The sequence below is a fragment of the Puccinia triticina genome, chromosome 5A (genome assembly GCF_026914185.1).
Source record: "Puccinia triticina chromosome 5A, complete sequence".
Lineage (NCBI taxonomy): Eukaryota > Fungi > Basidiomycota > Pucciniomycetes > Pucciniales > Pucciniaceae > Puccinia > Puccinia triticina.
Window position 1 is genome coordinate 4776928 of NC_070562.1, and position 12656 is coordinate 4789583.

At 45.3% G+C, this 12656-nt stretch overlaps 2 protein-coding genes across 2 annotated transcripts; both read left to right on the forward strand.

Moving 5' to 3' along the window:
- Positions 1–1769: 1769 nt before the first annotated feature.
- On the forward strand, positions 1770–2971 carry PtA15_5A579 (uncharacterized protein; the record flags this gene model as incomplete). The annotated part of the gene is made up of 6 exons (XM_053169355.1): positions 1770–1802; positions 1882–1919; positions 2141–2244; positions 2328–2615; positions 2719–2739; positions 2835–2971. 6 exons carry the CDS (start codon positions 1770–1772, stop codon positions 2969–2971), a joined length of 621 nt encoding a protein of 206 aa, XP_053020561.1.
- A 2485-nt stretch (positions 2972–5456) lies between these two features.
- PtA15_5A580 (uncharacterized protein) lies at positions 5457–7983 on the forward strand (the record flags this gene model as incomplete). Its single annotated transcript, XM_053169357.1, has 2 exons — positions 5457–5888; positions 7978–7983. 2 exons carry the CDS (start codon positions 5457–5459, stop codon positions 7981–7983), a joined length of 438 nt encoding a protein of 145 aa, XP_053020562.1.
- Positions 7984–12656: the final 4673 nt, after the last annotated feature.

Consider the following 12656-nt stretch of genomic DNA (forward strand, 5'->3'; position numbering starts at 1 on the left):
GAATCTGGAACTCTGGATCACTTCGGGGATCTATGGGGACCCAGATTTCCCTGCAAAATTTGATATCTGGTGGCTCAGATCTGACTTTCCAGATCAACAGGAAGTCCTACAGTTGACAGAGTTTTTTTTTGTACAGCCATTCCAAAAAAGCTTGGCTTTGTTGGAAGGAATTTCCACCCAAACTTTGTATTGGATTTGCCAATAATCACTGGCAAGGTTGGACATATGTATATTCATGCCCACCTCATTCTTATATGCAGGGTGCATATACAGCAGCCAGATGCCCTCAATCATCTTGTTCCTTTCATTTCTTTCCTAATTCTGAGTTCAGAATTGAGCGATTTGGCTGATTCTACCCTGGATGGCATTCTGGTCATGGTTGCAAGGTTGGAAGGTGCTGGTCCCAGCGGCCGGCGTGTTTTTTTTTTGCTACCAAACAGCTTGATTGGTGGGATCCTGCAAGTGACTGCGCTCGCAGGTCAGGATATCATGTGTCCAACCTTGATGTTGGATGCACATACATTGGCAAATCCAGAACAAATTTCCAGCGGAAATTCCTTCCAAAGAAGCCAAGCTTTTTTGGAATGGCTGTAGTGTTAGGCAACAAGAAGTCCTTCCAAGTTCCCATTGAGATCTCCCAGATCTGAGTCAAAACGTCTACATAGATTATTGCAGGGAAGTCTAGGCTTTTGGACTCTAGATCACTTCTAGGAGGCCCCCATATCTTGATAAGAATTCCTGCAATGGATGACTTCCCACCGTGATCTGGGAGGCTCTCAGAAGTGATCAAGAGCCCAAAAAACTAGATTTCCCTGCAGAAATCAAGACTTTTGGGGTCCAAACCAACATCTGTGGGGGCCTCAGATTGCAGGCTGGGAAGTCTTCCAAGGATTATGGAGGACTTCCCATTGGCCTTTAGAGAGCTCTAGATGCTCTTCTAAATCCTAAAGACAGCTAACAAAAAAACAACAATTGCATGTGAGAGCAATGATTCCCACACATTCATTTTTTTGCCAAAAGAAAGGGGATGTGTAAATTGAAATCTGGGAGGGATGCAGATCCAAAGGGAAGCCATCCAATCATTGTCATGCTTACTCAAGAAGTTCTCCCTCTGGTGTTTGAGTAGGACTGGAGGGGACACAGATGCAGGCAAGAACATTTGCTGATTTCTGGCAACTTTAACGCAGCGAACGGCATTGGTCCGGGCTAACCCCGGGTCAGCAACCTCAGGCTTGAATCCAGGCTGAGGTCAGCTAAATTTAGCTAGCCTTGCCTGAAATCAAACCTCAGGTTAACTTGATCTGAAAATTTAGCGAACCAATGCGAATGCTCTGAGGGGATATTCATACTTTCCTCGATGGGAAAGGACCACGTCGAACCATACAACCGACGATACCACGACGATGTGTCTCCGATGCCGATGAGCCAGTCTGATCGAGGCATCGGTATCGGTGAAGATGTTTCGTTGTAACGGCAACCCGTTGTGATGTGGAAGCTAGGAAGAAAAGGTATGGATTTATGTGGGGGTGGTGTGCACGGTGTATGGTTTTAGCTGAGCTGGAGGCGGTGTGCGCTGGCTGGTTTGGGCAGTAACCCAACCGAAAAAAGCAAGCCGAACCGCCAACAAGTTGCTCAAAAGTAAGTTACCCAGCCTCCGTCGGTTAGCACTGAACGATCGAAGCTTATCCTCCATCTTCCTCCTCTTGACCATCCAAGCCACCACCAACCAACCAACCCCTTCCCCAACACAGACAACACACTCTCCAAACATGGGTGACGCTACCTCCTACGACTTCTTGTTCGTAAGTAGATATCACCACTCAGACTCAGCCGCCAGAACATCCCAAGCTGATCGCTCACCACCACCTTCCTCTCTTCTAGAAAGTCGTCCTCATCGGTGACTCGGGCGTAGGGAAATCGTAAGCCTCAAGTGGACCTCATCGTGTTCTAGTCTCGTGCTAACCCCTCTCTTGTCTTCTGTTTCCCGCTGGGTTTGATTCGTAACAGTAATCGTCAGTCCACCTCCAAGCCTCCACCTCTCTCATGGGGAAGAATGCTACTCTAACTTCATGACTTCAATCCATTCATCCTGATCGCAAAACCCTGGTGATAATCAACAAGTACTCTCGCGATTTACCAGGAACGAGTTCAACATGGATTCAAAGTCTACGATCGGAGTCGAGTTTGCAACCCGTAGTATCTCGGTTGATGGCAAGACGATCAAAGCACAAATCTGGGACACTGGTCTGTCACCAATTGGATCATTCATCTGCCCTGATACAATTCAATGCATTCTGACTGCATTCTTCTTCCTTCGACATATCTAGCTGGTCAAGAGAGGTACAGAGCAATCACGTCGGCCTACTACCGAGGCGCAGTCGGAGCTCTGCTGGTCTACGATATCTCTAAACACCCAACCTACGTCAACGTCCAAAGGTGGTTAAAAGAACTCAGAGATCATGCGGACAGTAACATTGTCATCATGCTCGTCGGGAACAAGAGCGATTTGCGACATCTGAGGGCCGTGCCCACCGAAGAAGCCCAATCTTTCGCCACAGAAAACAATTTGAGCTTCATCGAAACCTCTGCGATGGATGCTAGCAATGTCGAAACCGGTTTGTCGCTCTGGACCCGCTTTTTTTTTTTTATAACTAATCGTGCATCTCCCGTCTCGCTCGTGCTGAATCTGTTTGACATTCCCCCCCTCCTCCCCTCCAGCATTTCAAAATATCCTTACGGGTTAGTCGCCTTTTCGCCATAGAATAATAATGATTCAGAGATCACAGACTTGATTCAATGCTGACGACATGACCAACGCTTGTTACCCAACATAGACATCTACCGGATCGTATCCAGTAAAGCACTAGAATCATCGGCAGATGCAGTAGGACCCACGTCGGGCTCTACGATCACTGTCACGCCTACTTCCGATGACGCCTCAAAAGCATCCGGTGGTGGCAAGTGTTGCTGAAAACCAACTTCACATCTCCTCTGTAGCCAACTTATCACCCAACCGCAGATTTTTTTCCCCCAATCATTTTGTTTTTTTATTCTTCAAAACAAAACAAAGAAAAGTATAAGTTCTTGTGAACAAAAAATCAAGTGCGTTGGTGTGGGTGGTTTCGGATTTTTTTCTTAGTATGGCGAGTTGGGATGTTTTTTGTCTCCTTTTTTTGTCTTTCCATTCGCTATCTGGTAGACTACATTCACATACAAACTTGTTTTCACTCCGTTTAGCGCACTTCTTTGATCTAGTAAATGTTCTTATATACATTCGATAAACTTTAGGGGCGACATTTTTTTTCTAGTTTTATATAATTTGGCCTCCTCTTCCTTCTTATGTTTCTTTTTTGTTGTGTGAACTGACTATAAATATGACTGCCTAACTATAACTACAAACTCCAATTGATTGATTTGGATAGAAGCTCTGTGGCATTTGCATCTGTTTTGTTGGAACTTGATGTGACTTGTCATGCTGCTGCCATACAATTATGGTATTCAAATAGGGTGTTCAAAGTTGACTTGCATAAAATCATAACACCATAAAATTGTAAAATCTAATCTGAAAAAAATATGTTGCAGCCAAGCACTCAAATTAGAGCAGCATTTCTAGAATGATACATATGAAATCATCACTTGAAAGTTTTATGATTTTATGCATTGAAAATTTTATGATTTCAACTTTGAACACCTTAAATTGCATATGTCACTATTTATTGTGTTTTGTTGAAAGGGTGGACAAATGAGGCACTCAATGGCTTAGAGTTATGTGCTTACGCTGCACAGCAGCCTATTTTTGCCTTTGGTTTTTGCCATGCACAGCGGCAATTGATACAATCACATGCCCCGCTGGCAAGCGTCCCACCCCATCCAATCACCACCACGACGACCAACACTGCAGCCTACGGTCGGCCTCTCTCAACCACAGTAGCCTCCGATACAAATATTGCAATGGTTTTCTTGTCATACGCCCCGGACACCAAAGTTCACGCTGTTCGAATGGCCCTCAAGGGCCTGTTGTTTCCAGACATCTGACGCCTTCTCGGATGTTTGATTTTGCGGCAGTCATTTGCTTGGTGGCTTGGCCTTTACCAAGAAACTCATTGTGTGATCCGGGACCCGGATACTTACAAAAACCGTGGTCGACCGGCAGAGCTCTCAAGAGACAATTGCACCTTGATGATTGAGCTCGTGCGACTTGAACCCGGCTTGTTTCTGCACAAGATTTGTGAGAAGCTGTACGACACGACCGAAGTCCTGCTCAGCACCACAGGTGTTCACCGGAACCTTGTCAAACGGTTGTTGATCACACTCAAAAAACCCAAAACCAAGAACATTCAGAAATGTCTGGTCACTAAATACTCCTTCATGGAGCGGATGGAGTTCTATCCAGCCGAGTTCTTGGTCTTTACAGGTGTGTATCTCTAAATCCATTTTTTTTTGGCTCTCAAACCTGTTTTTTTTTGCTTTGCCGGATTTGTAGACAAAAGTGCTTTCTGTGACAAGGATCTCCTCCAATCCCTTGTCAGATCGCCACGAGGCACCCCCTTGGAGTGATTCCTTGTTAATCAGAGCGCAGCAAGACTCAGCCTTCTCCCGGCAATCTCAATTCAAGGACTGGTGACTCTGACCACAACATTTGAAACATTCACTGGTTGCCCATTTGAGCATTTTTTGGAATTCGACTTGGTGAGTTGTGCTGCTGTCAGTTTCAACAGGGTCTTCACTGACATTCTACACATTTAAAGCTCCCTCGAATGAATCCCTACCCCAACAAGAACTCGGTCCTTGTATGCGATAACGCTTCTTACCATTGAGGTGACCAAGTTCAAGCCTTGTGTGACGCCGCCGGAGTTCGACTGATGTATCTGCCTACATATTGCCCGGAGCTGAACCCAATCAAACTCGGATTTGGAGCAATCAAGCAAGAGTTGCGAGCCTCACAAGTATTAACCCGCTTGGACGACCCCAAGTGGGATATCATTCAGGTTGTTACTCAACAACTCACTGCACCACATTGCTACAAGTAGTACAAGCACTGCGGATATTGTGTCCCATCCCTCTAATGTCATTGATTACTTGCATCAAGGTCCTTGACCCACAAAAAGTTTTTTTTTTTTGTTTTTAACATCACTCGCTCCAAAGTTAGTCTGCAGCCTCTAACCCTACCAGACCTGTATCTTGTCCTTGAATGTTTTGAATTAATCTTACTGAATGAATCAAGCCAAGGCTATCTTCTCATCCAGTCTTGAAAATTTCTTTGGACCCTTGGCTCCTGTCAAGGCCCACACCGGGCCAAAAGAATCAACAAGTTGATCTGAGAAATTAATTTAAAGCTTGTCTTGGCGTAGATACGACGCGCCCGGGGTTTCTGCTTGAGGGCGGGACAGTGCACCAACACAGTTGACAGAAAGTGGTCCGATTATGCAAAGAACCAGACAAGCTCAAAGCTGAGAATGCCGCCCAAGAAAACAAAGGAGCTCCAACAAGCCAAGACAGCGCGAGTTTTGCAGAAGAAGAAGGAGCATTCGGTTGCACGAGCTGGCCGCAAGAAAGCAATGCAGCCAAGCAAAGCACCAAGGGAGGACGTGCAAGCATTGACAACTGCACCAGTGCCGCCGGTTATCAATCCATGGGACCAGGCGCAAAAGATACTCCACGTGAGCTCAACGCCCTTGTGGCTCCCATGCAGGGAGGAGGAGTTTGCGGAACTGGAGGGGGCCTTGACAGAGTCGATCTCGGAATTGAGCGGATGCTGCTCATACATCTCTGGCGTACCCGGAACCGGGAAAACGGCAACGGTCCACAGTGTCATCAGCTCTTTGCAAGAGAAATTACGCAATGGACAGCTCAATCCGTTCAAGTTCTTTGAAATCAACGGGATGAAAGTCACCAAACCAAGCCAGACTTTCATCTTATTCTGGGAATTCATCTCACAAAATCTCCTCGCAGACAATTGCAATTCACCTAGTGTTGTGTTAAGATGTGCGTAAGAAATGGGCACTACAACTGCTGCAAACCAGCATTGAATAATTCAGCTAAGTGGATTGACAAGTCTACAAGGAAAGATTGTACAAGCACTGGGTATGGTAATGATAAACTATTATAAGTGATAAATTTGGATAATAAAATGAGAGGAGGATGATAAGATTGTACAACAGTCACAAGTTGGGCTAAAGCTATGGATATTATGCACAACGGAATAATTGAGTGAAAAAAGGGGCTAGATTGACTATGGAGGACTTAAGTGGTGTCTAGATTTACTGTTGAGAATTTAAGTGGTGTTGAAATTTTGATACATTGTCGCAAAGCTGAGCAACAATGCCATCACTCAAGCCCCACTGAGTCATCTTGTCCGCTGTGATGCTCTTCAAAAGGAACATTTCTGGATGAGTGATATCTTTCTCATCAAGCACGGCAAGGACCTGATCTTGCTTATTTGGACAAATCTTGACAAAATCAATGTATTTGCAAAGCAATTGTTTGTTGGGTTCAATGACCAAAGCAGTAGAATCTGCTGATGGGCTGCGGTGGCAACGACCATTATTGACATGTGAATCGTTTAGCTTTCTTTTTTTACTGGAAGATAGTTTCTTGAATTTGATGTCGCCCGGGGGTGCACAAACGTTCACCCCCTCGGTTTTTGCGATCTAAAAACAATGGAACCAATATTACTTTAAGCATTTGAGAATGGGATCATTCAAAGCCACTCACTATGGCTTGAGCCCACTTTGTGACCACCCCGCCGGTCAATGGAATGTAACGAGTGGGATCCTTTGGATTGATGTAGACCGGCATTCGATCCTTGTACTTTTTATTGGGCGGGTGGATAGCGTAGATTTGGTTCATGACCACATTTCGGGCTTGAAAATTGCCAGGGACGAGATCTTGGCCTGGAGGGACATCATTTGATCCTTGTGAGCTGGATCCACTCGCCTCAATCACAGCTCGCTGAGTCAACATGTGATTTTGGAACGCAGCAGCAAACTTGCGTTGTTTGGCTTTTGTGGCTGGGTTCTGCATTGCGATCTCCAAAGCTGCGGAGGTGTGGTCCATGCCAAGGTCCACAACGTACCTCATCCATCTGATGAATTTTTTGTTTTCATTCAGATTTTTTGTATTCGGGGGTGGTCTTCAGACCCATTGATATGTTCCAGTCAATGTCCGATTCAGAAAATCCCGAGGCAACAGGGTTAAGAATCAGCTCTCCAGCCTCATTGTAGATCTTGTTGCATTCAGCTGCAACAATCATCCGGAACTCTTGACGGTTCATTGAGCCCGCTGAAATCGAGACATCAAAACACTTCTTGGGTTGGATCATGTTGTAGGCCTCTTTACCTGGCTTACAAAAGAAAAGCTTGAACATTGTCTTGCAGTGGATGACCTGCGCCTACATGCAGCAAAAAAAGAGAAAAAAAATCAGCACCCGTTGGAAAGGATAAAATGCTCAACTCACATTGAGTCAAGCTGGTTCTGGGCCAATCTGACGAATGCGCCAGAGCTCGTTATCCAAGAGATATCCCGGCGGTGGGTTTTCCCTACAAAAAAGGTTGATCCCAAATCACGACATTTGATGGTGGTTGGTGGGGGGATAGACGCTGGTATGTTGTGGCCCGGGTGCACTGGAATCATTGCTGCTGTGGCCAAGATGATCATTGATGACGCCATCATGGCCTTTAAGGGGTAAAAATCTGAACGAAAGAGACCTGAACAGCCTCAAACCTTGGGGGAAAATACAGGAAAATCCTGCAAATCTATCCAAGGATTATTCAAAACACAATACATAAAATCATAAAGCCAATTTTGGCTGAGAGATGTCAGTGTGCATAAAACTTTAAGTGACATCTCCCAGCCAAAATTGCAGTTTATAATTTTATGTAAAAAATTCTTATGCAATTTTGAATACCATAAATTCACCCTTGATTATTTTTACCAATTTTGGGTGTACAACTTCAAAAGTACCTTTGAACTTCATAGGAGTAATGACTCACTGAGACTCTACAACAGATATTAGGGGGGTTCACAATTGGATTTTTGGTTGCTGGTGGCCCCATAAAATGTTGCTTGCTGGTGCACAATTTGGGCCATAAAATTACCACCAGAAATGGTAAAACTTTGCTGGTCATCCAACAGGGACTAGCAAAATTTTAGACTCACAAGTGAACAGACAGGCACCCCTTCAATACCAGTCATCACCTGGAATGCATACCTCCATCCAATGGCCGGTGATCAACACGGGTCATTGGGTCGAGTACACACTCAACTCTTCCCCAACACCGGTGATTGGACACAGGCACACACCCCACTCAATGACCAACCCGGTCATCAAGTGGATACACACTCCACTCAATGACCAATTACCCGGTCATCGAGTGCACACACACTCCACTCGATGGCCGGACCGGGTCATCGAGTGGGTACAGTGTACACACTCCACTCGATGACCCAATTGGGTCATCCGTACCAACTTGATGGCCGGACCGGCTCATTGAGTGGATACACCTCCACTCAATGACCAACCCAGCCATCGAGTGGATAACTACTCCACCAATGGCCGGATTGGTCATCAAGTGGACACATACACTCCACTACACTCCACTCAATGACCCGATCCGGCCATTGAGTGGATAACTGCTCCACTCGATGAACTGATCCGGCCATTGAGTGGATAACTACTCCACTCGATGACCCTGTCTGGCCATTGAGTGGATAACTACTCCACTCGATGACCCGGTCTGGCCATCAAGTGGATAACTACTCCACTCAATGACCCGGTCTGGCCATTGAGTGGATAACTACTCCACTCAATGACCCGGTCTGGCCATCGAGTGGAGTAGTTATCCACTCGATGGTCGATCCGGGCATCAGTGGAGTAATCCACTCGATGGTCGATCCGGGCATCGGTGGAGTAATCCACTCAATGGTCGATCCGGGCATTGGTGGAGTAATCCACTCAATGGTTGATCCGGGCATCGGTGGAGTAATCGGGCATTGGTGGAGTAATCCACTCGATGGCCGGATCAGGTCATTGAGTGGAGTGTATGTGTCCACTCAATGATTCGGTCCGGCCATCAAGTCGGTACGAGTGACCCAATTGGGTCAACAAGGGGAGTGTGTACCCACTCAATGACCCAGTCCGGCCATTGAGTGGAGTAGTTATCCTCGATGACCGGTAGTGGTGATCCACTCGATGACCCAAAGGTCATCGAGTGGGGTATGTATCCACCCGATGACCGGGTTGGTCATTGAGTGGAGTGCATGTACAGCAATGTCAGAAAAGCTTGCCTAATTTTGTGGCTGAAATGACTTCTGCATTTCAGCCACAGGCCTGTACAGCTTCACTGTACAGGCAGACAAAACCCGTTCGGGCAGCTGGTTTTGCTTGACATGGGTGCAGGGCCGGGCAAGGGGCGGCAAAGGGCCGGATCGCAGTGAAATTGCTCCAGGAATCCAATGGTGGGGCCCTCAAGGCCCCAAAGTGGAAAACAAAGAAACTGGGGTTTTTCTTCTGATGGCATTCCTGATGTACAGGAGCCATACAGGCTTTGAGGCTGAAATCAGCGGTCCAAAAGCTGGCCGCAAGCTTTTCTGACATTGCTGTACATATGGGTGTTGGCTGACCCGATGATTGGCCTTTCATCAGAGGTGTATGATAAATACATACATGATGGCCAGTCTTGACCCGCCCGGGTTCAGTGTGATGGGCACCAGTATGTTTCCGTTGCTCAGCCAGCATAAAATCCTCCTGGTGTGAGGTTAAAAATTTAATTGCGCAGCGTGCGCATCTCTACTGGTGAGGTGATAAAATGTTGCTGGTGAAATCCAATCGTGAACCCCCCTATTACAAGAACTACCATGAGTATGATTCTGAAATCCCCTCTAACTGATTGGGAACAATTAGCTATCAATCTGAGGGTCCAATAAGCCTCCTTATCCCTCCTGTCCAATGGACAACTAATCCCCTGCAGAACCAGACCAAGGGTGAAAGCGCTGCACTGCCCAAAGGCAGCACAGCACAATTTGGGCTTGGTGAGCTGCACTATTCCTGCTGCGCTTCAGCTAATGGGCTTGGCGCAGATTTTTTTCAAAATTATAGCGCAATGTTTTAGCGGCAAAGTAGAGCCAAATCACTATTTTATATTGATAGTGCAGCGCTTGTGCGCTACATTAGCGGCTAAATAGCGGGATCTTTGCGCTATATACATATAGATTACTTGGTCCGCTTTATAGCAGGCTTCGATAAAACAGTGGGTAGTCATGTTATGGATAAGGGTAACATAACATTATATTTTATGTGCCAGTCTAAAAAAAATCTGTTACTAATAATGTAATGGGCCGCAGCAGGTAACAAGGATCATTATGTTACAAAAATTATGTAGATAATGTAAATTAACATAACTACTCACCACTGCATTGATGGTGGGCCTGGGTTGGGGGGGGGGGGGGGACAAGGCAAACAAAAAACAGTAAGACAAAAAACTAGCAGATGGAAACTTCTTACAAAGCTTGGGGTTCTTCTCAGCTGCACCATTAATAATCACCTGGCAGTCTTGAGATTCCCCTTCAATTTTAACACCATTCTGGAGTCACACATGGCTGCTAATACACCACTCAATTGTTTGGATTGTGAGCCCTGATCTCCCTGGCCTGCATACATTGGCTACAGCTGAGAAAGTCCATTTGACTGTTGCCAACTTGGCTGCACAGACCAGGTAATCCCTAGCCAAAAATCCTAGGATGGGGAATTACTTGCAGTATAACTATTCAAGAGAGTCACACATACTGGTTAGTCAAAAAAATCTAGAAGTTGTATACAAAATGAGGCTTACCTTCCCTTTACTATCCATAGGAAAGTTGCCCTTGCTGTAGTGTTCCAATTTGGTGTTCACTTTGGGAGCTTCAAAGTTGGGCAGGTAGAATTTGAACTCTTTTCAATATGAATTGGCATCTGAATCTGATGTCAAAGTAGCACCTTTCATTCAAGAATCCTTTGGGGTGCTTGTTAGAGGTTGAGCAGATTTCAGCTTAGTATTGCAAGCATCAAAGATTCCCTGGATGAGGTTGTTGATTTGGTACAAGTCACTGCAAAAAAAACTGTGTCAACTGTGAGCAGTTGACATGTGGTAGCTCTGAGGAAGCTTGTGGTGTTACACCAGCCTTACTCAAGGTTTGACTCAACCCAAGCTTTAATGCACAGTCACTGTGCACCTTGCACAGTGACTGTGCCAACAAAGACTTTTGTGCATTCAGGTGGATTTACAATGGCAGCTTGGCTTGAGTATCCTGCATGTCAACTGAAAGCAGTTGACCAAGTTTTTTTTTGCAGTGAGTGACTTTCAAAGTGCTTAGTAAATGGCATCAGTTGCCAGGCCGGGTGAAGGAATGTTGTGATGATGACATTATCACAATTCATTGTGATTTTGATTTACTTGTCTGCCAGCTTCATCATTGGTTCAAAAATTGGCAAAAAGGGCAATGACAAAAATTTGGCTGCTTCTGCCTTTTTTCCGGAGTGTCCCGGTGTGGTAGACGGAAAAGTGAAAAATCAAAAGTTTTTTCTCATACATATATTTACTCACAAGACACCTCAACATACCATCAAACAGACCTCAGAAATGGATTCTACAGCCAATTTTATCCCTGGTCACCACTGGAAGCATCACCTGAACCCCACTGGATTGGAACCTACACTTCTTTGGACACTGGACACCCATCACACATTCAACATACCCAGTCACCAACCTGTCACAAGCAAGGATCACAGCAGTATGCTTATACACATCACAGGATACAAACGTACATCTCCCCATCAGATTACAGTCATTACATATTATCAAGTACTCTTCTATTTCCATATTATGATGTCATCACACACTAACTCTGCAGCCTCAGACTTCATTTATGCACCCCCTGCATCCACCTGTCAACTCATGTAGTCTACTGTCACTTTACGCAGCCTTCATGCGGCCCTACTGCATTCTTCTGACATCATTTATGTACCCTTGACATATTATGACATCATTTGTATCTACTCCCACCAGCTAAAATCCCTCAAACTGTTGTCTAGATTAGTTGAAACCCTAACCCACAAGCCCTCTGGGGCTCCACTTTCGTCTATATAAGGAGCTCTCTCCTCCCCAGTTGTCAGCTCCTCAGCCCAGTACTCACCAGTTATTTACATACCACCCTTCACACTTACCATCACCACCACACATCACTACAACCCTTATATTTGCAAATAACTACTGAACTCACTCTCAAATCTCACATACCTGTCATCAAACAACTTCATCTGGAACTAGACCAGACCTATCATTTGATTAAAACTTGCCAAGCTTAGCTTGGTGGGTCTCGTTATCTGATAGTATAGAAGGGCAGAGTTTGCACCTCTATCATCCCCTTCTCCATTCAGCAAAAGGGTCTCACAACCGCTTTTGAGTCTCACACTGGAGCCAGACATACTTTTACAGAACCATGGGCAGTAGAGGGTGGTATTCTTCCATCTGCTGGGTCATCTCCAAGAATTCCTGCCATTGCCAAATGATAAAATTATGTGATAAGAAATCAATTTATTCTTTTAGAATGAAAAATATGTACCTTTAGTACTTTGTTCAAGCTATTTGTGTCCTTTCACTCCATTGAGGACAACTTGTAAG